The 26,508-nt window shown below is 44.3% G+C and overlaps 1 protein-coding gene across 1 annotated transcript in view; it reads right to left on the bottom strand.

The window, feature by feature from the left end:
• Positions 1-26,508, bottom strand: part of YY1AP1 (YY1 associated protein 1) — a 30,421-nt gene continuing 3,913 nt past the window's right edge. Inside the window, 10 exon segments of the mRNA XM_037997803.2 lie at positions 1-279; positions 282-1,464; positions 1,855-1,971; positions 10,202-10,352; positions 11,875-12,019; positions 14,419-14,590; positions 16,555-16,641; positions 18,066-18,264; positions 20,956-21,059; positions 21,956-21,996. Of these exon segments, the coding sequence (XP_037853731.2) occupies positions 212-279; positions 282-1,464; positions 1,855-1,971; positions 10,202-10,352; positions 11,875-12,019; positions 14,419-14,590; positions 16,555-16,641; positions 18,066-18,264; positions 20,956-21,059; positions 21,956-21,976 (2,247 nt within the window). The 5' untranslated portion in view covers positions 21,977-21,996 and the 3' untranslated portion in view covers positions 1-211.

Below are 26,508 nucleotides of genomic sequence, written 5' to 3'. Positions count from 1 at the left end.
TGAAACAAAGCAATAAAAGCACAGATTTATTGAAGCAAAAGTATACTCCACAGAGTTGGAGCAGGCTAAAGCAAGCTGCTCAAGAGCCCCAGTTGCAAAATCTTCTGCGGTTTAAGTACCCTTTTAAAGGTTTCCTATTGGTTACGTCCTATTCGTCACCAATCGGAGGCTGAAGTGAAGGCTCCCAGTCTCCAGACTCTATTCTCCTTCCTCAAGGAAATCCACTGATTTCCTCTGTAGCATCTTCAGGTTCCATCTTGACAACTTCCTCTAAATCCCAGAGGAAGAGTTGTTTAGAGACTCCTGGATGCCCTGAGGCAGCGGCTCCAGAGCTTGTCTTCCCTCCTCTGTTTTCACAACAGTCCAGCGATAGGCACTGTTCTCTGACAATCCTTCTTGGCACTCTGCATCTGCTGATGGAGGCCCTGGGCTATGTTCCACTTTGGGGAAAACAGTAGCAGAGAGAGGAGATAGTTCCTGGGGCTCTAATTTGGGTTCTAGGCCCTGAAAGGCATTTTCCCCATTAGCCACAGCACAAGCAATGTCCACATTCACGTGGGCCTTATCTTCAGGGGTGGATGGTATAGGAAGATTCACAGAATTGCCAGAAACAATTAAGGGTGAGACAGAGGAGGCCACAAGGGGCTGGTTCAATTGACAGGGGAAGGAAGTAGGGTTAACCAAGAGGGTGGTAATGGGAATAGTCTGGGGACTCTGGGCTACAGCCGCATTGACAGGCTGGATCATGTTACAGCCACTGCCAAGGCTCACAATCTTCACAGTGGTAGCAGGAACAGTGAAGATAACAGATGCAGGATGGATAACAGGGGCAGGTTTGATACAGCGAAAGGCCCTGGCTCCCCTTCTTTTTGAGGGTCTGCGTCTCACATATGGCTTTCGAAACATAGAAGGGGAAGGGGAAGAAGGCAGCATTACCTTGGGCACAGGGGCAGAAGAGAGCAAAGTCTGGGACTCAGACAGAGGGAAGCCTGTCCTGCCCTCAGGGGGCATAGCAGGCAGTGCTGCAGGAGACTCAAAACTCTCACCTCCACTGACCCCCAGTGGAGGGACACCTGGAACTGTCTGTAAAACAGTGGCTGGCTGAATCGGGTGAGGAATCCGGACCACCATTTTGCTCGGAGGGGCTTCTGAATGAGTTGATTGGGCTGATGTTTTCCCAGGGTTGAAGCTAGGCTGGACAGAGGGGCTGGGTTGGATAAGGAGGGGCTTCAGGACTGATGAACGCTTCTGTCTCCAAGCCTTTCTGGGGAAACGGTTGGCAACTGGCTTCAGTTTCAGGACCACACCCTTAGGCAACAGCAGTGGGTACCGAGTTTCACTCTCCGAGTTGTCTTTTTCTAGGCCTTGATCTGAGTTGATCTCAGTGGTTCCAGTCACATGTCCTACCTCTCTAGCACCATCAGCCATGTGCCGCAGTTCCTCCTGGATGGATGGCAGACTGGCCTATTGGAAACAAGAACACTCTGATCCAGCATATGTCAGAATTTGGGAAAAAGAATAGGGCTTTCTAGGTTTTAGGGACCTGAGACAAGCTCAAAGCATCTTTCCAAGAAGGGACTCTGTATATCAAATTTCTACAAAGACCACATTCCAGTTATACACTTTAGAAACTCTTCTCTGAATTTCCTTTAGCAAATTATCATTTTACCCATTATTTTGAAAATGTTGTAGAATCACCCGGAGAAAGGCAAAGTAAGGGAAGAAAGGTGAATGAGGAAGATTTCTAAGTCCTAGTTCTACAACTAAAGCATTAGTCAATTAAGGAAGCCCCTGATACTCTCTCAGAACTTTCAGTGACTTGCCTCCCACAGACTTTGAGGAAGAGGGTTGTACCTTTAACCAGAATGGGAGCCGGTGTTCTTCTCTCTCTACAGGTGGCTTCCACTGATGTGGCTGGATCTCTTCACAGCATTTTACTAAGACTGGCAGCTGTTTGGTCTTCTTATAAAACTTAACACAAAAAAAATGCGCATGAGTTACATTCCTTTTGGAAACACTGTTGTCCTCTGTCAGGCTGGTGAATGGGGTGGGTGGTGGATCGAGAGAGAGACACACACACACACACACAAAACTACATACACAAACATCCATGAACACACACATATAAATGGCATATGCTGAATACTTGTACATTTCAAATTAATCTCTATTTAAAGATTTTATAGTTATTCAGTATTTTTTTTTTTTTTGGAGACAGTCTCAGTCTGTTGCCCAGGCTGGAGTGCAGTGGCACGATCCTGGCTCACTGCAAGCTCCGCCTCCCAGGTTCACACCATTCTCCTGCCTCAACCTCCCGAGTAGCAGGTGCCTGCCATTATGCCCGGCTAATTTTTTGTGTTTTTAGTAGAGATGGGGTTTCGCCATGTTGGCCAGGATGGTCTTGATCTCCTGACATTGTGATCTGCCTGCCTCAGCCTCCCAAAGTTCTGGGATTACAGGTGTGAGCCACCGCACCCGGCCAGTTATTCAATATTTTCTGACTGATGATCTCCATTCTGGCTGCCAGGAAGGACAGAGTTTAGGTCACAGAGAGAAAAGGAAGCAGATGCTCAGAGCAATCTTATGTAAGATTTGTTCCTGCTCAACAGCTGCAAAGACAGCATTGTGATCTATAAAATGGACACATCAAAGATTTTAAGCAAATGAAGGTGTGAAGGGCATCAGAAGGGAAGAAAAAAAAAAAAAACACCGAAGCAGTTCAGTTTTAAGAGTAAATAGGCTGGCCATGGTGGCTCAAGCTTGTAATCCCAGCACTTTGGGAGGCTGAGGCGGGCAGATCACTTGAGGTTAAGAGTTTGAGACCAGCCCGGCCAACATGGTGAAAGTCTGTCTCTACTAAAATACAAAAATTAGCCACGTGTGGTGGTGGGTGCCTGTAATCCCAGTTATTTGGGAGGCTGGGGCAAAAGAATCGCTTGAACCCGGCAGTGGGGGTGGTAGGGTGGAGACTGCAGGGAGCCAAGACCACGCCACTGCACTCCAGTCTTGGTAACAGGGTGAGACTCCATCTCAAAAAAAAAAAAAAGAAGATAAGAACTGAACTTAAACCACTGACAATAAGCATCTGTTCATCCAACATATAAGGATGTTTTCTATATCCTAGGCACTGTGCTAAAAGCTAAGCACACACATAAGGGAAGCAATTCCTAATCTCATGGAGCTTACAGACCAGTGGGAGAGAGTCAAGTGGACAAATAATGACATCCTACATTAAAAAACATACAAAGGGCTGGGCATGGTGGCTCATGCCTGTGATGCCAGCACTTTGGGAGAACGAGGAGGATGGATCACTAGAGGTCAGGAGTTCATGACCAGCCTGGCCAACATGGCGAAATCCTGTTTCCAATAAAAGTATAAAAAAGCCGGGCGCGGTGGCTCAAGCCTGTAATCCCAGCACTTTGGGAGGCCGAGACGGGCGGATCACGAGGTCAGGCGATCGAGACCATCCTGGCTAACACGGTGAAACCCCGTCTCTACTAAAACTACAAAAAAACTAGCCGGGCGAGGTGGCGGGCGCCTGTAGTCCCAGTTACTCGGGAGGCTGAGGCAGGAGAATGGCATGAACCCGGGAGGCAGAGCTTGCAGTGAGCTGAGATCCGGCCACTGCACTCCAGCCTGGGCGACAGAGCGAGACTCCCGTCTCAAAAAAAAAAAAAAAAAAAAAGTATAAAAAAAATGAGCTGGGTATGGTGGTGCACGCCTGTGATGGCAGCTACTTGGCAGGCTGAGGTAGGAGAATCGCTTGAACCGAGGAATTAAGAGGTTGCAGTGAGCCGAGACTGCACCACTGCACTCCAGCCTGGGTGACAGACCAAGACTCCATTCCTGACCCCTGCCCTGGCCCCCCTAAAAAAGTACAAAGATGTACACAACAAATTACACAAAACTAAAACTTAAACAAAAATTACTTCTGGCCAGGCGTGGTGGCTCATGCCTATAATCCCAGCCCTTAGGGAGGCTGAGGCAGGCAGATCACAATGTCAGGAGATCAAGACCATCCTGGCCAACATGGTGAAACCCCGTCTCTACCAAAAATACAAAAATTAGCTAACTGTGGTGGCACCTGCCTGTAATCTCAGCTACTCGGGAGGCTGAGGCACGAGAATCACTTGAAACCAGAAGGCGGAGGTTGCAGTGGGCTGACATCATGCTACTGCACTCCAGCCTGGAGACAGAGTAAGACTCCATCTCAAAAAAAACAAAACAAAACAAAACAAAACAAAACATTATTTCTGCAGAAGAATAAGGTTTATCATGTGTGCCTTAAAACCATGGATAGGCCGGGTATGGTGGACCACACCTGTAATCCCAGCACTCTGGGAGGCCGAGATGGGTGAGTCACAAGGTCAGGAGTTTCAGACCAGCCTGACCAACAAGGTGAAATCCCGTCTCTATTAAAAATACAAAAATTAGCAGGGTGTGGTGGTGAGCACCTGTAGTCCCAGCTACTCGGGAGGCTGAAACGGAAGGCGGAGGTTCCAGTGAGCCAAGATCATGCCATTGCATTCGGCCTGAGCGAGATTGTGTCTCCAAAAAAAAAAAAAAAAAAGAACTTAAAAAACCATGGATAAAAATAGACAAATACTAAGGCATATTATCATGAATTTTCAAAATATTGAAGCCAAAGGAAAAATCTGCATGCTGTCAGAGGTTGAGAAAAAATGGGGCTGTGGCTCATGCCTATAATCCCATTACTGTGGGAGGCCAAGACAGGATGATCACTTGACGCCAGGAGTTTGAGACCAGCCTGGCCAACATAGCAAGACCATGTCTTAAAGAAAAAAAAAAAAAAAAAAAAAAAAAATTGGGCGGGAGCCATGATTGAGTCATGCTGCAGAATGGGCAACAGGGTGGGACCCTGTCTCAGGAAAAAAAAAAAAAAAAAAAAGTTAAAGGGCATGAAATTTCTAAGCACCACAGTAGGAGCTAGAAGAAAATGAAGTGAGGCCCTTAAAAGCTTCTTAAAAAATTATTTCCTACCTAGAATTCTAGATATAGTGACAGAGGAGAGTATTATTTTTTTCCTTTTATTATGAAATAATTATGGAGTCATAGGAAACTGCAAAAAATAGTACCAAGAGGTCCCATGTACTCTTCAACCAGTTTCTCCCAATATAATGTTTTTCTTTTTTTTTGAGACAGAGTCTCGCTCTGTCGCCCAGGCTGGAGTGCAGTGGCCGGATCTCAGCTCACTGCAAGCTCTGCCTCCTGGGTTCGCGCCATTCTCCTGCCTCAGCCTCCCAAGTAGTTGGAACTAGAGGCACCCGCCACCTCGCCCGGCTAGTTTTTTTGTACTTTTTAGTAGAGACAGGGTTTCACCGTGTTCGCCAGGATGGTCTCGATCTCCTGACCTTGTGATCTGCCCGTCTCGGCCTCCCACAGTGCTGGGATTACAGGCTTGAGCCACCGCGCCCGGCCCCAATATGTTTTTATGTTACATAGTAACAAGAGTGATACATATAAACAAGGTACACAGTAGAATATTAGTACCAGGAAACTGGCCAGACGTGGTGTATGTGGTGGCTCACGTCTGTAATCCCAGCACTTCGAGAGGCCGAGGCGGGTGGATCACTTGAGGTCAGGGGTTCGAAATCACCTGGCCAACATGGTAAAACCCCATCCCTACTAAAAATACAAAAATTAGCTGGCTGTGGTGGCACATACATGTAATCCCAGCCACTCAGGAGGCTGAGGCAAGAGAATCGCTTGAACCCAGGAGGCAGAGGCTGCAGTGAGCAACAGAGACTCTGTTTCAAAAAAAGAAACAAACAAACAAACAAAAACGAGGAAACTGACATTGACCATGAATAGAGATGGTTTAAATGTGAAAATTCCCTTCCCAAGCACTCTCCCTCAGAATGCTACTGGAATGGGGCCAGGCAGGGTGGCTCATGCCTATAATCCCAGCACTTTGGGACGCTGAAGCAGGAGGATCACTTGAACCCAGGAGTTTTAGACCAGTCTGGGCAAAAAACTGAGAACCCCCCAACTCAATTTTTAAAAATTTAGAAAAAATTTTTTTTTAAAAAAGCTACTGGAATGTGTTCCACTAAAGTAAAAAGTAATATGCCTATAATCCCAGCACCTTGGGAGACCAAAACAGGTGGATCAAGAGGTCAGAAGAGCAAGACCATCCTGACTAACACAGTGAAACTCCGTCTCTATTAAAAATACAAAAAATTAGCCAGGCGTGGTAGCATGTGCCTATTTTCCCAGCTACTCGGGAGGCTGAGACAGGAGAACTGCTTGAACCTGGGAGACGGAGGTTACAGTGAGCCAAGATCACTGCGACTCTGCACTCCAGCCTGGGCAACAAAGCGAGACACGGTCTCAAAAAAAAACCCAAAACAAAATAAAAAACAAGGCCAGGCATGGTGTCTCACGACTGTAATCCCAGCACTTTGGGAGGCTGACGCGGGTGGATCCCCTGAGGCCAGGAGTTCAAGACCAAGACCAAGGTTGCAGTGAGCCAAGACCGTGCCACTGCACTCCAGCCTGGGGGACAGAGCAAGACTATGTCTTAAAAAAAAAAAAAAAAAAGTAATGCAAAAGCAAAGATGTAGAATTCAGGAAATAAAGAGGATCTAACACAATATGAGGCCAAAGGAATTCCCAGGATGATGGTGAAGAAAAAGCCCAAGAAGACATCAGTGCAGCAACCTGGAGAGCAACATTCTTAGAGTGGAATAGTGTCAAAGGGCTCAGGGAGCAATTTCTTCATGATGAAAGTGACAGAATATCTACAACGCCTGAACACACCAAAAGATGATCTGGGAAACAAAATGTTCAGCAGAAAAGGCAAGGTATCACAGTAACATAGTTGAGCTATGAAGAGCATTTATACAGTCCTTAAAATCTTTTTTTTTTTTTTTTTTTTGAGACGGAGTCTCGCTCTGTCGCCCAGGTTGGAATGCAGTGGTGCGATCTCGGCTCACTGCAAGCTCCGCCTCCTGGGTTCACGCCATTCTCCTGCCTCAGCCTCCCGAGTAGCTGGGACTACAGGTGCCTGCCACCATGGCTGGCTAAGTTTTTGTATTTTTAGTAGAAACAGGGTTTCACTGTGTTAGCCAAGATGGTGTGGATCTCCTGACCTCGTGATCCACCCGCCTCGGCCTCCCAAAGTGCTGGGATTACAGGCATGAGCCACCGCGCCTGGCCAACAGTCCTTAAAATCTTACAATGTAAATCCTGAATACAATCTAACCAAAATTGTTCCATAACTACTAGTGAGGAGTTTGGAGAGCATAAAATGTGCATGTTTGTGGTGGGAGAAATGGAGTGAGGAGAGAGGTAAATCTTTGGCTTCCATGGTTTATGGTTAATAAATAAGGCCTAAATCCAATACACCAGGAAGTACCAACTAGAGGCTGAGACAAGAGAATTGCCTAAGGCCAAGAATTGAAGACCAGCCTGGGCAATACAGGGACACCCCATCTCTTAAAAAAAAAAAAAAAAAAAAAAAAAAAATTTTTTTTTTTTGCCAGGCACAGTGACTCATGCCTATAATTCCAGCCCTTTGGGAGGCCGAGGTGGGTAGATCACCTGAGGTCAGGAGTTCAAGATCAGACTGACCAATATGGTAAAATTATGTTTCTACTAAAAATATAAAAATTAGCCAGGTGTGGTGGTGCATGCCTGTAGTCCCAGCTACTCACGAGGCGAAGGCATGAAAACTGTTTCAACCTGGTAGCCGGAGGTTGCAGTGAGCTAAAATTGTGCCACTGCACTCCAGCCTGGGTGACAGAGCGAGATTCTGTCAAAAAAAAAAAAATAATAATAATAATAATGGCCAAGCACGGTGGTATCCCAGCTCCTTGGGAGGCTGATGTTGGAAGAATGCTTGAGCAGGCTGCAGTGAGTTATGACTATGCCACTATAATTCAGCCTAGGCAGGAGAGTAAGACTTCGTCTCAAGAAAAATACAAAAACAAAACGAAACCAAAGGCTCACACCTGTAATCCCAACACTCTGGGAGGCCGAGCTGAGGCAAGAGAACTGCTTGAGGTCAGGACTTCAAGACCAACCTGGGCAACAAAATGACACCCTGTCTTCACACAAAATAAAATAATTAGCTAGCCTTGGTGGCATGCACCTGTAGTATAAGCTACTCAGAAGACTGAAGTGGAAGGATCACCCAGAAGTTTGAGGTTTAAGTGACCTATGATTGTGCCCATGCACTCCAGCCAGGATGACAAAGTGAAAACCAGTCTCTAAACAAACAAACAACAAAAAACAAACCATAAATAAATATCTAAATAAAAAAGAAGGCCGGGGGTGATGGCTCACGTCTGTAATCCCAACACTTAGGGAGGCCGAGGCAGATGGATCACCTGAGGTCAGGAGTTCGAGACCAGCTTGGCCAACACGGTGAAACCCTGACTCTACTAAATACAAAAATCAGATGGGCATGGTGGTGGTGGCCTGTAGTCCCAACTACAAGGGAGGCTGAGGCAGCAGAATCGCTTGAACCCAGGAGGCAGAGGTTGCAGTCAGCCGAGGTCGTGCCATCACTCCAGCCAGGGGGTCAAGAACGAAACTCCATCTCAATCAATCAATCGATAAGTAAAAAGAGTCGAGAAAAAGTATATAGGCCGGGCCTGGGGGACAAGAGCGAAACTCCATCTCAATAAATAAATAAATACATGCATACATACAAACAAATAAACACAGAGTTGAGAAAAAGTATATAGGCTGGGCACAGTGGCTTATGTATTTAATCCTAGCCTCTGGGATGCCAAGACGGTGGACTACTTGAGACCAGAAGTTCAAGACCAGCCTGGCCAACACACAAAAATACAAAAAGTTAGCTAAGCGTGGTGGGCACGCCTGTAATCTCAGCTACTTGGGATGCTGAGGCAGGAGAATCACTTGAACCTGGGAGGTGGAAGCTGCAGTGAGCCAGGATCATGCCACTATACTCCTGCACTCCAGTCTGTGTGACAGTACAAGATTACATTTGACCAAAAAACAAAACAAAACCCCAAAACATGTAAGTGGAATACTGCATATCATTTCTTTTTTTTTTTTGAGACGGAGTCTCGCTGTCTCTCCCAGGCTAGAGTGCAGTGGCGTGATCTCGGCTCACTGCAAGCTCCGCCTCCCAGGTTCACGCCATTCTCCTGCCTCAGCCTCCCAAGTAGCTGGGACTACAGGCGCCCGCCACCACACCCTGCTAGTTTTTTGTATTTTTAGTAGAGATGGGGTTTCACCATGTTAGCCAGAATAGTCTCGATCTCCTGACCTCGTGATCCACCCACCTCGGCCTCCCAAAGTGCTGGGATTACAGGCTTGAGCCACCGCGCCCGGCCTTTTTTTTTTTTTTGAGACGGAGTCTCGCTCTGTCACCCAGGCTGGAGTGCAGTGGCCGGATCTCAGCTCACTGCAAGCTCCGCCTCCCGGGTTTACACCATTCTCCTGCCTCAGCCTCCCGAGTAGCTGGGACTACAGGCGCCCGCCACCTCGCCTGGCTAGTTTTTTGTATTTTTTTAGTAGAGATGGGGTTTCACCGGGTTAGCCAGGATGGCCTCCATCTACTGACTTCGTGATCCGCCCGTCTCGGCCTCCCAAAGTGCTGGGATTACAGGCGTGAGCCACCGCGCCCGGCCAGCATATCATTTCTAGAAAGTTCAAGAAAGAGGCTGGGTGCAGTGGCTCACGCCTGTAATCCCAGCACTTTGGGAGGCTGAGGCGGGCGGATCACGAGGTCAGGAGATCGAGACCATCTTGGCTAACACGGTGAAACCCCGTCTCTACTAAAAATACAAAAAAATTAGCCGGGTGTGGTGGCGGGCGCCTGCAGTCCTAGCTACTCGGGAGGCTGAGGCAGGAGAATGGCGTGAACCCAGGAGGCGGAGCTTGCAGTAAGCCGAGATTGCGCCACTGCACTCTAGCCTGGGCGACAGAGCGAGACTCCGTCTCAAAAAAAAAAAAGTTCAAGAAAGAGAATTATTACAGGGAAACATGGATTTGTGAAATCTTTTAACAGGATGAAGATACTCCAGAGGAACGTAATGAATGAGTCAATGTCCCTGAAAAGGCAACAGGGGAATTCATCTAGTGTACAAGTAGGAGAAATTAGCTTAAGATAAAATAAGGTTCTTCTTTCCTGTTAGAATAACAAGAGGAAAGAACGGATATGTATTAGTGAGGTGCCTGGATGGCGCATGCAGGAAACACTCACTTTAATGATGTTGTCAGGAGCTCTGTTCATGTTGAGGTTCTTGATTCTCACTGTCAGTTGGCGGGCAGTCTTGCAGGTTAGAAGGTACTTGCTGATTAGAGGGTTAAGAAACTCAGTCCCTTCAAAATGCTTCAGTCCTAAAGCTAACAAACTGAGAAAGGAGCAATGACACTAAATCTCACTTCACAGTCCTTCCTTCTAAAGGGCCTCCCCAGACTAACACATTTTACAATCTACTTTTTCTCATTTTTTCTTAAGGTCTCACTCTGTTAACTGGGCTGGAGTGCAGTGGCACAATTGCAGCCCACTGCAGCCGCTACTTCCTAAGCTGAAGTGATTCTCCGGTCTCAGCCTCCCAAAGTGCTGAGATTACAAGTATGAGCCCATGGCGTGTGGCCCAATCTATTTTTTCATTTTTTCAGACAGGATCTTGCTCTGTTGTCCAGGCTGGAGAGCAGTGGCATGATTACAGTGCATTGCAGCCTTGAATGCCTGGGTTCAATTGATTCTCGCACTTCAGCCTCCTGAGTATCTGTGGCCATAAACGTTTGCTACCATGCCTAGCTAATGTTTTCTTTCATTATTTGTAGAGACCAGTTCTCACTTTGTTGCCCAGGCTGATCTTGAACTCCTGGCCTCAAGCCATCCTCTGCCTCGGCCTCCCAAAGTGCCGGCATTACAGGTGTGAGCCGCCATGGCTGGCCAATCTACTTTTTTGACAACTAATTCTTGTATAAGTTGGTGACTACTCAGTAGAAAATTTCAGGTATTTAGTGAGTAGTGATTAAGTACTATCAATAAGAATCAAATAGTTCACAAGTAGGAGCAAGAGAAACTAGTCATAAATCATTAATAAATGTCAGATCGTGATGAGCTGTATATTAACAATACAAAGGAAGTTCAAAGAGAATACATGGGAAGGAAAATGATCCTAATAAAACAAATATAAAATGAATAATAAGTACTCTGTCAGACAATTAAACTGGCACCAATACTATCCTCTAACATAACATATATAATCATGGTTACATATATACATATTTGCTGATAACAGTGTGGCAATACACACAAAGAGCCATAAAAATGTTCATAATCTAGATGGGCGCGGTGGCTCATGCCTGTAATCCCAGGACTTTGGGAGGCCACGAGTGGGTGGATCATTTGAGGTCAGGAGATCAAGAGCAGCCTGGGCAACAGAGACCCTCACCTGTACACAAAAAATTACCCATGTAATGGTGGCACACGCCTGTGGTCCCAGCTACTCCATGGAGGCTGAAGCAGGAGGATCGCTCGATCCCAGGAGTTCAACGCTGCAGTAAGCTGTGATTGCAACACTGCACTCCAGCCTGGGTAAAAGAGTAAGATCTTGTCTCTAAATAAGTAACACTAAAAGTGAACCTCCTGCCTTGGCCTTTCAAAGTGCTGGGATTACAGGTGGGAGCCAACAAGTCTGGTCTAAAACAATTTAAAAATGTGTGTGACATCCCCCAGAAAGCAGTATTTGGCACAAACAACCACGTCCTAGAGGAATCTGCTCATCTATACTGCTCTTCCTTTTGTCTTTTGTGTCCATGTTTTATTACACAAATCTTACTTCCCCTAAACTCCTCAAAGGAACTATGTCTTCTCCTTGGGATATTCTGCTGTTTTGATCCCCCAGAGTAAACACTTACTTGTCCTCAGCCTTGGTGAAGAGTATCTTATCCTGGGGATTCTTTGCCTTTAGGGAACACACTGGAAGTAACTCTGGGTACATGAAAACCTTGCTTGTGGCCAGGATCCAAGCCACTTGCTTTGGCAAACAGGGAAATTCATTGGCTATAAGAAAATGAATCTCGGATAAATCAGCTTCTAGGAAAAAAGAGGGCTTCAAAAAGCCTGTGAATGCATTTCTGCATTTAGGTAGAGCTGTCCTTATCTAACCTGATTCCCTCCCATCTGCCCACCATTTCCCAAAGAGTTTCCACAGTCTTTCTTCAACTAACATTATGTCTAAATGGAGTCCCATTTAATGGCTATAAAAGTTGACTCTCTTATTCTTTTTTTTTTTTTTTTTTTTTTGAGACGGAGTCTCGCTCTGTCGCCCAGGCTGGAGTGCAGTGGCCGGATCTCAGCTCACTGCAAGCTCCGCCTCCCGGGTTCACGCCATTCTCCTGCCTCAGCCTCCCGAGTAGCTGGGACTACAGGCGCCCGCCACCTCGCCCGGCTAGTTTTTTGTATTTTTTAGTAGAGACAGGGTTTCACCGTGTTAGCCAGGATGGTCTCGATCGCCTGACCTCGTGATTCACCCGTCTCGGCCTCCCAAAGTGCTGGGATTACAGGCTTGGGCCACCGCGCCCGGCTGTTTTTTTTTTTTTTTAAGATGGAGTCTGGCTCTGTCACCCAGTTTGGAGTGCATAGCACAATCTCGGGTCACTGCAAGCTCTGCCTCCCGGGTTCACGTCATTCTCCTGCCTTAGCCTTCTGAGTAGCTAGGACTACAGGTGCCTGCCACCACGCCCGGCTGATTTTTTGTATTTTTAGTAGAGACAGGGTTTCACTGTAGACAGGATGGTCTCGATCTCCTGACCTTGTGATCTGACTGCCTCGGCCTCCCAAAGTGCTGGATTACAGGTGTGAGCCACTGAGCCTGGCCTCTCTTACTCTTTCTTACGTGTAACACTTTATTCACAAAGTAAAACAAACACTTAAAAAGTACCTAGTAAAAACTGTCACATAGTGTATGCTCAAAAATGTTTTACCTCCTTTCCCCTTTAAATCTTTGAAGGATAACAGACCTTCAACAATGCTTTTTTTCTCCCAGGATAAAATTCTAGGCCAGGCATGCTGGCTCATGCCTGTAATCCCAGCACTTTGGGAGGCCGAGGCAGGGGGATCACCTGAGGTCAGGAATTCAAGACCAGCCTGGCCAACATAGTGAAACCCCATTTCTACTAAAAAATGCAAAAATTAGCCAGGCATGTTCGCACGCACCTATAATTCCAGCTACTCGGGAGGCTGAGGCAGGAGAACTGTTTGAATTTGGGAGGCAAAGGTTGTAGTGAGCCGAGATCACCTCACTGCACTGCAGCCTGAGTAACAGAGCGAGACCCCATCTTAAAAAAACACACACACACGAAAAAGATTCCAACTTCTTTAATCTCCCTCACAAATCTGGTATTCCAAATTTTACTTTTATTTGATTTTTACTTAACTTGCATTAAGTTCTCCCAGACTCCTCCTGAGGTTGGGAACAAAAGAACCATAAAAGGAATGAGACAATTCAGTCTCATTCATTTCTCTCTCCCTCTCTCAGTCTCTCACTTTCAGGAACCTCTGCAATTCTAAAGACAAAACTACTATATCCGTATTTCTCCTTCCATAAGTGTTATTTTTATATCCCCAGAAGAAAGCAACAGGTCACTAGATGTGTAAGATAATACTATAATTTGGTATTAAATCACATTTTCATTACCATTTTGTATCACTTAATATAGCTATTAAAGTAGTTTGGGATCTGTGTCTATGATATAGTACACTTAAATTCAACTATATTCAATTCAATGATAAGACTCAGGGATTTAAAATAGCATCCAAAGACAAACCCAAATCCAGAACAAACCACAAGTAATTTGCTAAATCAGCAAACAAATCAGAAGCAAATATTTGCTTAAGCAAACAGCAAATATTTTCTAAAAAAATACTAAGCCAATGCAAGGTAGAATCTAAACCGGCAAATTTTTAAAAAATACTGAATATGGCAAATGTACAATCTCTAACATGCCTAACTTGCAAGACATTTCATTCAGAATGGAGACATCACCTATGATAGAAACATTATGGTAAATCAAGTTAGTTGATCTTAATAAGGAGAGTAAAAAGCTAAACATGACCAAACTTTACCACCTGACTTTCATCTTTACCAGGCCCCAGTTTATTTTGATCTGACTCCTAATATCCCTCAGATTGCTATAGTCCAATTCTTAGCACTGAGCCTCATATCTCTACCTCCCATACTCCTATACTGTCCACTGCCTCCATGCCTTACCCAGGCCCAGAGATAATTCTAGAATTCAGATAATGAGTACAAAGGGAGGATAAAAGAGAGAAGAAAGAAATTACAAATGTCCTGTGTCCTCCATTCCTAGGCAAGTATCCTAGGAAGTTATCTATGGGATAAGATTCCCACCACCTCTCACCGCAAGTAAAAACTTAAAGCTGACACATCTGTCTCCTACCAGTCTTCTTGACAGTTTTATGAGGGCTGCAGTCAATGCTGACATGTGTGCTGAAGTCTTCAATAAGCTGCATAGCTCCCATCAAGTTACAGGGTTGGAACAGGGTCTGAAACTTGGGGTTGTACTGATGGTGAAGGGCGATGGAGCTTTGAGCAAAGGTTCCCAGCTCTTTCTGGGAAAACAGGACACAAGGAAGATCTAAGACAATTCCAGACAATTAATACCAGTAGCCTTCAGAATCTAAATGAGAAGCTGACCTTCCTACTACAGGATAAAAACAGGTAAAAATCATCATAAAGTCTTTCACAATAAACTACTCTGTTAAGATTACGCGTGAGTTCTCAGATATTCAGGGATTATATTCTTGTTTTATTTTTAAACTGTTTATCACTAAGGAATACATGGTCTAGCTCCCGAGCTAGAATTAAGAGGCTCAAGAATGAGGACTATTACTTTAATTTACTTACTTTGAGACAAGGTCTCGCTCTGCCGCTCAGGCTGGAGTGCAGTGGCACAATCTCAGCTCACTGCAACCTCCTCCTCCCAGGCTCAAGCCATCCTCCCACCGCTGCCTCCTGAGAAGCTGGGACTATAGGCATACACCTCCACACATAGCTAATTTTTGTATTTTTTGTAGAGACAGGGTTTCGTCATGTTGAGCAGGCTGATTTCGCACTCCTGGGCTCGCAATCTGCCTGACTCGGCCTCTCATAGTGCTGGGATTACAGGGATGAGCCACCTCACCCGACCAGGACATTACTTTTAAAACTGTTTTGTCTTTTGGTCTCAGAATAATGCCTACAACCAAGTACTCCTCATCCTCCTCTGAATACAGTAAGAGATGAAGACATCCTGTTGATCACCAAGTAAGTTTTAGAGTACTAGCAAATGTATTCTTCAAACTCCAAAGACGACTTGTTGAAGAAGCTGAGAGTATCATCATTACCTGTCCAAAAGTTTGAGGCAACTTATATGAGGTAAAATTTGGTTTTGTTTTTGTGAGACAGGTTCCCACTTTGTCACCCGGGCTGGAGTGATGTATAGCTCATTACAGTCTCAATGTCCCAGGCTCAAGTGATCCTCCTACCTCAGTCTCCCAAGTTGCTGGGACTACAGGCACTCGGCACTATCCCCAGCTAATTTTTTTTTTTAAGTTTTTTGGTAGAGATGGGGTCTTACTGTGTTGCCCAGGCTGGTCTCAAACTCCTGGGCTCAAGCAATCCTCCCATCTTGACCTACCAAAGTGCTGGGACTACAGGCATGAGCCATCATACCTGGCCAAATTTCAAATTTAAAAGCTCAAAATACCTCAAAATGTCATGAGCAAAACTAGCTCTACACATAAAACACTAATTATGAGCGTAATGAATGGATAATGAATTCAACACCTAGATGTGTATTTACTTTACTATTTAATTTTTTTTTTTTTTTTTTTAAAGAACACAGACCAGGTCTTACTATGTTGCCCAGGCTGTTCTTGAACCCCTGGGCTCAAGTGATCCTATCACCTCAGCCTCCCAAAGGCTGGAATTACAGGCGTGAGCCACTACACCCAGCCTCAACATCTATGAAACGAATAGCAGTACCAAAAACCTAAGAAGTCAGGGTGGATCTAAAGATGAGGAGGAGGATCCAATAAAAATATCAGAAGGACAGGCCAGGTGCAGTGGCTCATGGCTATAATCCCAGTACTTTGGGAGGCCGAAGTGGGCAGATCACTTGAGGTCAGGAGCTCGAGACCAGCCTGGCCAACATGGCAAACCCTGTCTCTACTAAAAATAGAAAAAAAAATTACCCAGGCATGGTGGTGCCTGCCTGTAGTCCCAGCTACTTGGGAGGCTGAGGCAGAAGAATCACTTGAACCCGGAGGCAGGGGTTGCAGTGAACTGAGATTGTGCCACTGCACTCCATCCTGGGTGAAAGAGCAAGACCCTGTCTCAAAAAAAAAAAAAAGAAAAGAAAAAATTGAATACACTCTTTGTCCTTTCATGTGAATCAGTGGCTTATCTTCACTCAGCAAACATAGGAAGCCATAGCAATAAAAAATACCCAAGAGAGAAGAATAACTGTGAGAAATAACCTGCCAAGCTAATTTTATATTCTAGTCTATAGAATTACAGCAATTTGGAAACTTACAAGACATATCCTGGTGCTACTGGCCTCCGGATTGAGATTGGGGTTGCAGGTGGCAAGAAGGTGGATTTGTGTCAAGAGCTGAACATGCTGGGGAGAGAAAGAAAATAATACAGTGATATGTTATGACACTGCCATTTCAGGAGCCCAGAGAGATTTTTTTTCCCCCTGGAGACAGAGTCTTGCTCTGTCATGCAGCTTGGAGTACAGTGGTGCAACCATGACTCAATGCCCTCTCAACCTCCTGTGCTCAAGCAATCCTTCCACCTCAGCCTCCCAAGTAGATGGGACCACATTTTATTATTTTATTATTATTATTATTTTTTAGACAAGAGTCTCACACTGACTTCTGGGCTGGAGTGCGGTGGCATGATCTCGGCTCATGGTAACCTATGCCTCCCAGTTTCAAGTGATTCTGTTGCCTCAGCCTCCCGAGTAGTTGGGATTACAGGCGTCCACTGCTACACCCAGCTAATTTTTTGTCTTAGTAGAGATGGGGTTTCACCATGTTGGCCAGACTTGCTTCGAACACTTGACCTCATGATTCACCTCCCTTGGCCTCCCAAAGTGCTGGGATTTCAGGTGTAAGCCATTGTGCCCAGTCTTATTTTTATTTTTTGTAGAGACAGGGTCTCACTCTGTTGTCCAGGCTGCTTTTGAATTCCCCAGCTCAAGCAATCCTCCCACCTCAGCCTCCCAAAGTGCTGGGATTACAGGTGTGAGCCACTGCACCCAGCCCTCAGAGAGACATTAACCACAAGATGTTTGCAACTTTATGACACATATTTTGCTTTCTGGAAAGAGTATGAGAACAACATAGGATCTTGGCATAAATTTCTCGGACATGTTCCCTCAAACAAAATGACAGAACCAGAGGAAGTTTAGCCTCAAAACAGAGGAATTGAGATTACAAAAGGAAACGGCCAGGCGCAGTGACTCATGCCTGTGATCCCAGCACTCTGGGAGGCCGAGGCGGGCGGATCACGAGGTCAGGAGATTGAGACCATCCTGGCTAACACAGTGAAACCCTGTCTCTACTAAAAATACAAAAAATTAGCCAGGCATGGTGGCGGGTGCCTGTAGCCTCAGTTATTCGGGAGGCTGAGGCAAGAGAATGGCGTGAACCCGGGAAGAAAAGCTTTCAGTGAGCTGAGATCGAGTCACTGCACTCCAGCCTGGGCAACAGAGCGAGACTCCGTCTCAAAAAAAAAAAAAAAAAAGAAAGGAAAAGAAAAAGGAAAAGGAAAAACACTTTCAGAATAGATTACTGAGGACCCTTTGAAATCTGTAATTCCGAATACCATTAGGGTCCTTATGTGCTCTCCTCCCTGAGCCACAGGACATGAACATGATGACTTCTCAAGCTTCTAACTGATGTGAAGATACTACAGTTTTAATAGGTAGTAAGGTAACTATCTCTAACATTTACAAAGTTGTTAATTTTGGATTATACCAAAGCCTCAGAGTTAGGCCTTGGTATAATTCAATATTAACATGACCAAGGCAAGTGTTACCTGCTGCATCTGCTGCTGGAGTCTCTTCCTCTGTGCTGGGTCCAGAATCAGGGTCTGATGAACTTCCTTACACTGGGGTTTAACCTTCCCTACCTCCTTCTGCTGTTTGGCTGAAGATTTCTTCATCTTCAGCTGTTCAAATAGTTCCTTTGCTATCTGATGTTGTTCATTTAGTAGGTTGGCCAGTAGTTCCTCAAACCTATCCCAAACAGGGGGATGATGGAATGTGAGTGTTTTCCTAGGTTCACAACACATCCAATTCTTTCCAATGACGAGCAAACAGCCTGAACAATTTTCATTCCCTACTAATCCCCCATTTCACTTTACCCAGCAGTCAAACTCCCAGCCTTATACAAATCTTTTCCCAAAGTAGTTAGCATGCATCAAATATAATTCTGTATTATACCCCATGCCATTCTTCTACAATTCCTCTTCCAAATAATATACGAATGAAGGAAAAAAACAAACATCTAGGGACAGAGAAATATATGGGTAAGAAAGCAGCCAAGGAGCTGGTGGGAACTCATCATTCTCATTTCTTCTCTCATTTACTTGTTACTCCCATCCCAGGTCCAGCTTGTCCCATTATCCCATCTACTCAGGCTGCACTACCTTGCTATCTTAACAAGTCAAAGGCTTTCTAGCATGAAGCAAGAAAAGGATATACCAAAATAACTGAAGTGCACAGTAGTTCAAAACAACAGAACCGAGATGTTGGTTCAAATACTATCCTACTGCTATCCATGAAGGCTATCTTCTTTTGGCCCTTTAAATTCCTCTTCCAAGGTTCCTAACCCTAACTTCCCACTCCTACTCTCATGAAAGATTGTTTGCAGGGCTGGAGCAAAAATTCAAATACCTAGCATGTCAGTTCTATGTATGATTACTGTACCTTTTTTATGTTTACAAAGAAAGAAATAAAGGGAGAATAAGATACCTAAATGATTAAGCACATGCTGATACCCTATGCAACAGGATAAGATCTGCTGAAGTAGCTGTAACAAGCAGGTTATTATATTTCAAGGAATCCCCTACATTACAGCAATAGTTAAATGGTAACGTTTTTCAGTAGTTTTTGCAGATAAAGATTACCTTTGAGTAAGTTTTCTTTTATAGTATTTACTACTGTGGGTTTGCGTAGCAGAGTAAAAACCTAAAGACTGTGGGACTGTCTATACAATCTTTACTGACAACTGAAAATTTGAACATTTGTGCTACCACCACTGAAGGAACAAAAGGGCAGAAGCATAAGAAAGGAGAAAATGGAAACATAGACTACACTTAGTTTTAATAAATATTATTTAGATAACTGATAACGGAAGCCCCAGAGATTTTGTTTTGACTGTCTTTTCCTCCTCTCTCTTCTTTATTGTGTTTTAAGATGTTTTTACTATCTACGGACTTACAGAATCCAGGATTTTTATTTAGTTAAAGATTAAAACAGGTTTGTATTTGCAATCGAAAGAGAAGCAGCAGCGGCCCAAGTACAGTCATGTGCCACATAATGTTTGAGTCAATAATGAACCACATATTCAGAGGTTGCTCCACAAGATTACAGTACCTTTTGTATGTTTACATACATACGTACTTACCGTTGTGTTACAACTGCCTACAGTATTCAGTACAGTACAGCAACACGCTGTACAGGTTTGTAGCCTAGGAGCAATAGGTACGCAGTAGGCTAAACCATTTAGGTTTATGTAAGTACATTCTACGATGTTTACACAATGATGAATCATTTAATACATAATGACGAATCGTTTAATGATAGATTTCACAGAGGGTATGACCATGAGATGATATATGACTATATTCCATTGAATACCAGAAGGTAACTGAATTCTAACAGGAATTTTAAATTAGTTCTACACTTTCCAAATTTTAAGAAGTTATAAAGAGTTGATCAGCGAAACCAAAATGTTTATTAATCAAATCCCATTATACATTCCCAGGATGAATGGTTCCATTCTGCTATACCATAATTTTGTTCTATGAACTATAAATTAAAATAATGGGTCAAATACTGACTTAGCAATCTTGAGGTTTTTGATGTAGTTGTATTGTTATATTTGTTGTAATGGAGAATGACTAGTAATTCTAGTTTTTAGACATTGGTTGGCATATCTTATCTTTTTTCACTAGCCTGGAAAATCATTAAAGGTCTAGCTTTCAGATGGATCTCAAGCTCTCTGCTTAGTAATGCTGTTAAGTTATAACACAGGACTAATTAGAGGGTCTATTCTCTTTGCTTTGTTCCACTTACGGCACAAAATGCATCCTGACCTGTTGCCATCCACCTAATGATTATATGCTGTTACAACAGAATAAAGTGCAGATGCAAATCCACCAGAAAATGAGGAAAAAATTAAAGCCTCTACTTTCTGGATGCTGTAACACAAGTGCCAACCTCAGGCAGAAACGTCAGCACATACGTTTCAGACTCCTTACTGCAGGTGCTTCAGGGTTTGCTCCACTAATGCCTAGGTGACTTAACAAATTTTCAGTCACATTTAGCAAATATTAATGGCACATAAAAAGAACGAAAGGGACAGACTCGATATTATAAAATGTTTGTGTGTTATAGTAGTTTGTGTGTCTGGCCACATAAATTTCTACATACCTCTCCAGCACCACTCACCTGGAGAAGTGGATATGGATGCCAGCTACTGTTTTTTCTCCCTTCCCAAACAGATACAGCTTGGCCTACAGCTGCACTGCCCCATACCAAGGAGACTTCACTTGACACCTAACTCCTGACAGGGCTCTGCATCCTTACATCAGTAACAGAAGCTGGTTGGGGATGAAAAATTGTTAACTGCAACTTCTGAAAACCTTTTCAGAAATAAACTTTTCCTCTATTCCAAATCTCAAGGTCTTTCAACTAGCCTACCGTAGAGCTTGAGGAGTGTTGAAGTTAGGTCGAGGCTCAGCCACACGCTCCTCCTCTTCTGGGCCATCATCTTCCATGTTGGAGAATCCCATCTCATCTTGGAACTGTGGGCAAAGGGAAGAGAGGGTTTTCCTGGGGAATGGGTCTCGAATGTTGCTCCAGTATTGGGAAGGAAGAGTGAAAACTACAGATTACAAGACTTTAATAATGCTGGCACCCAGAAAGAGCCTACATCAGAACCTTTCTCACTTCAGGACTCCCACAAATCCACATTTGGAAGGACTATTATGCCGGGAAAGTCATCGCTCAACCAGTCAACTTGTATCAGTATGGACAGAGCTAGGGTAACAAAATGATCAATCTCTTCAGAAATATCTTTTCAGACAAAATTATGGAAAAGGTAATTATTTGTGTGCAAAATACTTTAGTTGGCAATCTTTAAGGACACACCAAATGACAGTAGGCAAAGCCAGCGAAAGTTTTCAGGGGACCAGATATGCTGGCTCACACCTATAATTCCAGCACTTTGGGAGGTTGAGGCAGGAAGATTACTTGAGCCTGTTAGTTCCAGAACATAGCGAGACCCTGTCTCTAGAAAAAAGTAAAATAATTAGCTGGGCCTGTAGGTGTGTGCCTGTAGTCCCAGCTACTCAGGAGGCTTAGATGAGAGAACCGCTTGAGCCCTGGAGGTCGAGGCTGCTGTGAGCTGAGATTTCACCACTGTATTCTCCAGAGCCTGGGTGACAGAGCAAGACTTTGCTTCCAAAAAAAAAAAAAAAAAAAGCTTCAAGGAAAATTTTAATAACGATAACCTACATGTGGATAATCAAGAGTCTAGTAGTTAGCAAATTTCCCTTGTCATTATATTCTTTCCCAGGCAGACTAAAAGGAGAATTGGTTTAGTCCTTCTTCTAGAGGGAGCATCACAGAGACCAAAGGACACATTTTGTTGGAGAACCAACTTACAATCCCATGTTCTCACTTGAGGATCACTACTCACAGTTTCAAACAGATCTTCCATCAGTTCATTTGCTTCCTTTTCTGCAAAAAAGCCAAACAGCATGTTGTTGGTATAAATTAGATTCATTTTACAATAAGGAGAAATTCCATGTAGACAATGTATGACGTTTTCAACAAGGCATCTGATGAATTCTTCATATTTATCCTTATTCTTTTTTGAGACAGGGTCTCACTGTGTCACCCAGGCTAGAGGGCAGTGGCTTGATCTTGGCTCACTGCAATCTCTGCTTCCCAGGCTCAAGTGATGCTCCCACTTCAACCCTCCAAGTAGCTGGGATCACAGGAGTGTGCTGCCATGCCCGGCTAATTCTTCTATATTTGGTAGAGATGGGTTTTCCCCATGTTGCCCAAGCTGGTCTTGAACTCCTGAGCTCCAGTGATCCATCCACCTTGGTTTCTCAAAGTGCTGGGGTTACAGGCTTGAGCCACCACACCCCGCTATCCTTAATTCATTTGTTCAAAAACATTTATTGAGTACTTACTATGTTTCAATCCCTGTTTTAGATGCTATGAGAGAATGAGAGAGAGAGAGAGAGAGAGAGAGAGAGAGAGAGACAGTGTTCTAATCTCATGAAGCTTAAATTCTAACAGGAAGACAACAAAGAGAAAATGTAAGCTAGATGATTCCTTTTTTTTTTTTTTTTTTTTTTTTTGAGACGGAGTCTCGCTCTGTGCCCCAGGCTGGAGTGCAGTGGCGCGATCTCGGCTCACTGCAAGCTCCGCCCCCCCGGGTTCACGCCATTCTCCTGCCTCAGCCTCCCGAGTAACTGGGACTACAGGCGCCCGCCACCTCGCCCGGCTAATTTTCTTGTATTTTTAGTAGAGACGGGGTTTCACCGTGTTAGCCAGGATGGTCTCGATCTCCTGACCTCGTGATCCGCCCGTCTCGGCCTCCCAGAGTGCTGGGATTACAGGTTTTTTTTTTTTTTTTTTAATGAGATGGCGTTTCACTCTTGTTGCTCAGGCTGGAGTGCAATGGCATAATTTCGGCTCACTGCAACCTCCGTCTCCTGGGTTCAAGCAATTCTCCAGCCTCAGTCTCCCAAGTAGCTGAGATTACAGGCATGCACCACCATGCCCAGCTAATTTTGCATTTTTAGTAGAGATGGGGTTTCTCCATGTTGGTCATGCTGGTCTTGAACTCCTGACCTCAGGTGATCCACCCGCTTTGGCCTCCCAAAGTGCTGGGATTATAGGCGTGAGCCACCATGTCTGGCCCAATGATTTTATAAGTAGATGGCCTATCCAAACCCTCACAATACTGAATGGAATCAAGAGACAAGTCTCCCAGCCTGGGCAAAATGTCAACATATCTCTAAAAAAAAATTTATCTGGGCTTGGTCGCACACGCCTATAGTCCCAGATACTTGAGAGGCTGAGGTGAGAGAATCTCTTGATTCCTAGAGGCAGAGATTGCAGTGAGCCAAGACCGTGTCACTGCATTCCAGCCTAGGCGACAGAGCAAGACACTGTCTCAAAAAAAAAGAGAGAGAGAGTGAGTCAGAGACAAGTTTCCAACAGCGTTTCATAGGGCCCTATCTTTGGACCTGACCTATTTAAGAACTCCATCAGTGAGTTAGAAGACCAAGAGAACATACTTAACAAATCTGTAGATGATGTAAAGCTGTAGTGCTGAAAGGGACTGCCAATGCAATTGATGGAAAATTCAAAATTACATTTTCTCAAATCAACTGGATGCAACACACGAGGATAAATTTAAAGTTCTACATTGAGGATTATTATTATTTTTTAATAGAGCCAGGGACTTGCTATGTTGCCCAGGCTGGTCTCGAACTCCTGGGCTTCAGTGATCCTCCCACCTCATCCTCCCAAAGTGCTGGGATTATAGACATGAGCCACCCCACCTGGCAAGATCTTATATGTGTATTCAAGATACTACACGACTCATTAAGTCTCCAAATGAAAACCAGAATCTCTAAATATAGTTTGACAGTTTGACAGTGCCCAATGACAGACTAAATGAGAAACTGGGAGGCAGCTTGATCTTTACTTCCTCAGAGATCTTTGTTCTGAGTTCTGACTCTTGTTCTATAAATTTTCAAGGTTGAAATGATTATCATGTTAATGGGTAAAGAGCTTCAAATCTTTGGATATCTCATTTTTTTTAAAAAACTTTTATTCATTTGTTTTACCTTATGTGTTCCTCTACAATGGATATCTAGGAAAGTAACGACCATTCTAGCCATCTAGCATTCTGTTTCTTGATATCATGTAAAAATCAGCGTTCTGATCTCTGACACACAAAGCTATTTAGAAGATAAAAAACAGACATTTTTTCAACAATCATTTTACTTTTGTTTCTACATCTACATACTCTACATGTTAGAGTTTTTGTTTTTGTTTTTTTGAGACAGAGTCTCGCTCTGTTGCCCAGGATAGGGTGCAGTGGTGCAATCTCAGCTCACTGCAACCTCTGCTTCCCAGGTTCAAGTGATTCTCCTGCCGCAAGCTTCCTGAGTAGCTGGGATTACAGGCACCCGCCACAACACCTGGATAATTTTTTGTAATTTTAGTAGAGACAGGGTTTCACCATGTTGGCCAGGTTGGTCTCCAACTCCTGACCTCAGGTGATCCACTCGCCTCGGCCTCCCAAAGTGCAGGGATTACAGGCATGAGACACCACGCCCAGCCGAATACATTGATTCTTAAAGGAGGATTTAATCCCCTGATATCCCAAAGGACAAACTATCCAGTGGAATTCCTGGATAAAACATAGGCACATAGTGTCTTTTCCTCAGAGGAAAGACATTTTTGTCAACAGAAGAATTTTGCTCTTCTGGGCATGGTGGCTCACACCTGTAATCCTAGCACTTTGGGAGGCCGAGCGTGGTGGATCACCTGAGGTCAGGAGTTCGAGACCAGCCTGGCCAACCTGGTGAAACCCCATCTCTACTAAAAATACAAAATTAGCCGAGCGTGGTGGCTAATGCCTGTAATCCCAGCTACTCGGGAGGCTGAGGCAGGAGAATTGCTTGAACCCGGGAGTCGGAGATTGCAGTGAGCCAAGATTGCGCCATTGCACACCAGCTTGACTGAAAAGAGTGAAACTCCATCTCAAAACAAAAACAAAAAAAATTGATTTGCTCTAGCAGAAAAATAATTATATTTCAGGAATTCCTTCAGGAATCCTATACCAGTACTGAAAGATCCTAGATTGGAAAATGAAAATGCCCAAATTATTAAGTCCTGAGATAGAGGAGCAGGGATCTTGTTTTGTCCATTACTGTATCTTAGTACCTGGAATAGTGCTTGGCACATAATTAAGCACTACGTACATGGCAGTCTTGTTTCTGAACCAAAATAAGGTGATTTAATGAAAGAGATGGGTTTGACCAGGTGCGGGGGCTCACACCTGTAATCCCAGCACTTTGGGAGGCCAAGGCAGGTGGATTACTTGAGGTCAGGAGTACGAGACCAGCCTGGCTACTGGCCAACACTGTGAAAGCCTGTCTCTACTAAAAATATACAAATTAGCCAGGCGTGGTGGTACGTGCCTGTAAACCCAGCTGTCAAGAGACTGAGGCAGGAGAATCACTTGAATCCAGGTGGCAGAGGCTACAGTGAGTCGAGATCATGCCACTGCATTCCAAACTGAGCTACAGAGCAAGACTCCGTCTCAAAAAAAAAAAGAGAGAGAAAAAAGAGATGGTTGGTCCTACTTTAAAGTACACTGGACTTCTAAAACACAAGTGAAATACTGATCAGCTTTAAAAAGAGAACTGTCATAACTACCTCAATTTAGTTCCAAGACTTAGGCGTCCCCACCAAGGCAACATTAACACAGTAAGGCTATTCCAGTTCATTTTGGAGAAAATCTTTGATTTGGTAACCAGGTAAAAATTTCGGCTGGGCATGCTGGCTCAGGCCTGTAATCACAGCAAATTGGGAGGCTGAGAAAGGAAGATGGCTTGAGGCCAGGAGTTTGAGACCAGATTGATCTACATAGCAAGACCTGGGCCAGGTGCAGTGGCTCACTTCTGTAATCCCAGCACTTTGGAAGGCCGAGGCGGGTGGACGACTTGAGGTTAGGAGTTCGTGACCAGCCTGGCCAACGTGGTGAAACCCTGTCTCAACTAAAAATACAAAAATCAGCAGGGCGTGTTGGCACGCACCTGTAATCCCAGCTATTTGGGAAGCTGAGGCAGGATAATCACTTGAACCTGGGAGGTGGAGGCTGCAGTGAGGCAAGATTGCGCCACTGTACTCCAGCCAGGCGACAAGAGTGAAACTCTCAAAAACAAAAACAAAACCATAGCAAGACCTAATCGCTATTAAAAAAATAAACTATATAAACATACATGCACATATATACACACTACACACACATATCACATGTATGTTTTGAGAAAAACAACACCATGAACCTACTACCCATTAAAAATTTAGAGAAAATATTAAACTTTTCACAAATTTACATAGTATTCTTACACAGGGGCCATGTCAATAGAGAGAAAGGACTAACAGACCATTTTTCCTAAAACTTCTCCATTATCTCACTGAATCCTATAATCT

The sequence above is a fragment of the Chlorocebus sabaeus genome, chromosome 20, assembly GCF_047675955.1.
Source record: "Chlorocebus sabaeus isolate Y175 chromosome 20, mChlSab1.0.hap1, whole genome shotgun sequence".
In the NCBI taxonomy this organism is placed as follows: Eukaryota; Metazoa; Chordata; class Mammalia; order Primates; family Cercopithecidae; genus Chlorocebus; species Chlorocebus sabaeus.
The sequence above is the reverse complement of the archived record's forward strand: the minus strand, read 5'-3'. Positions and strand labels throughout refer to the sequence as shown.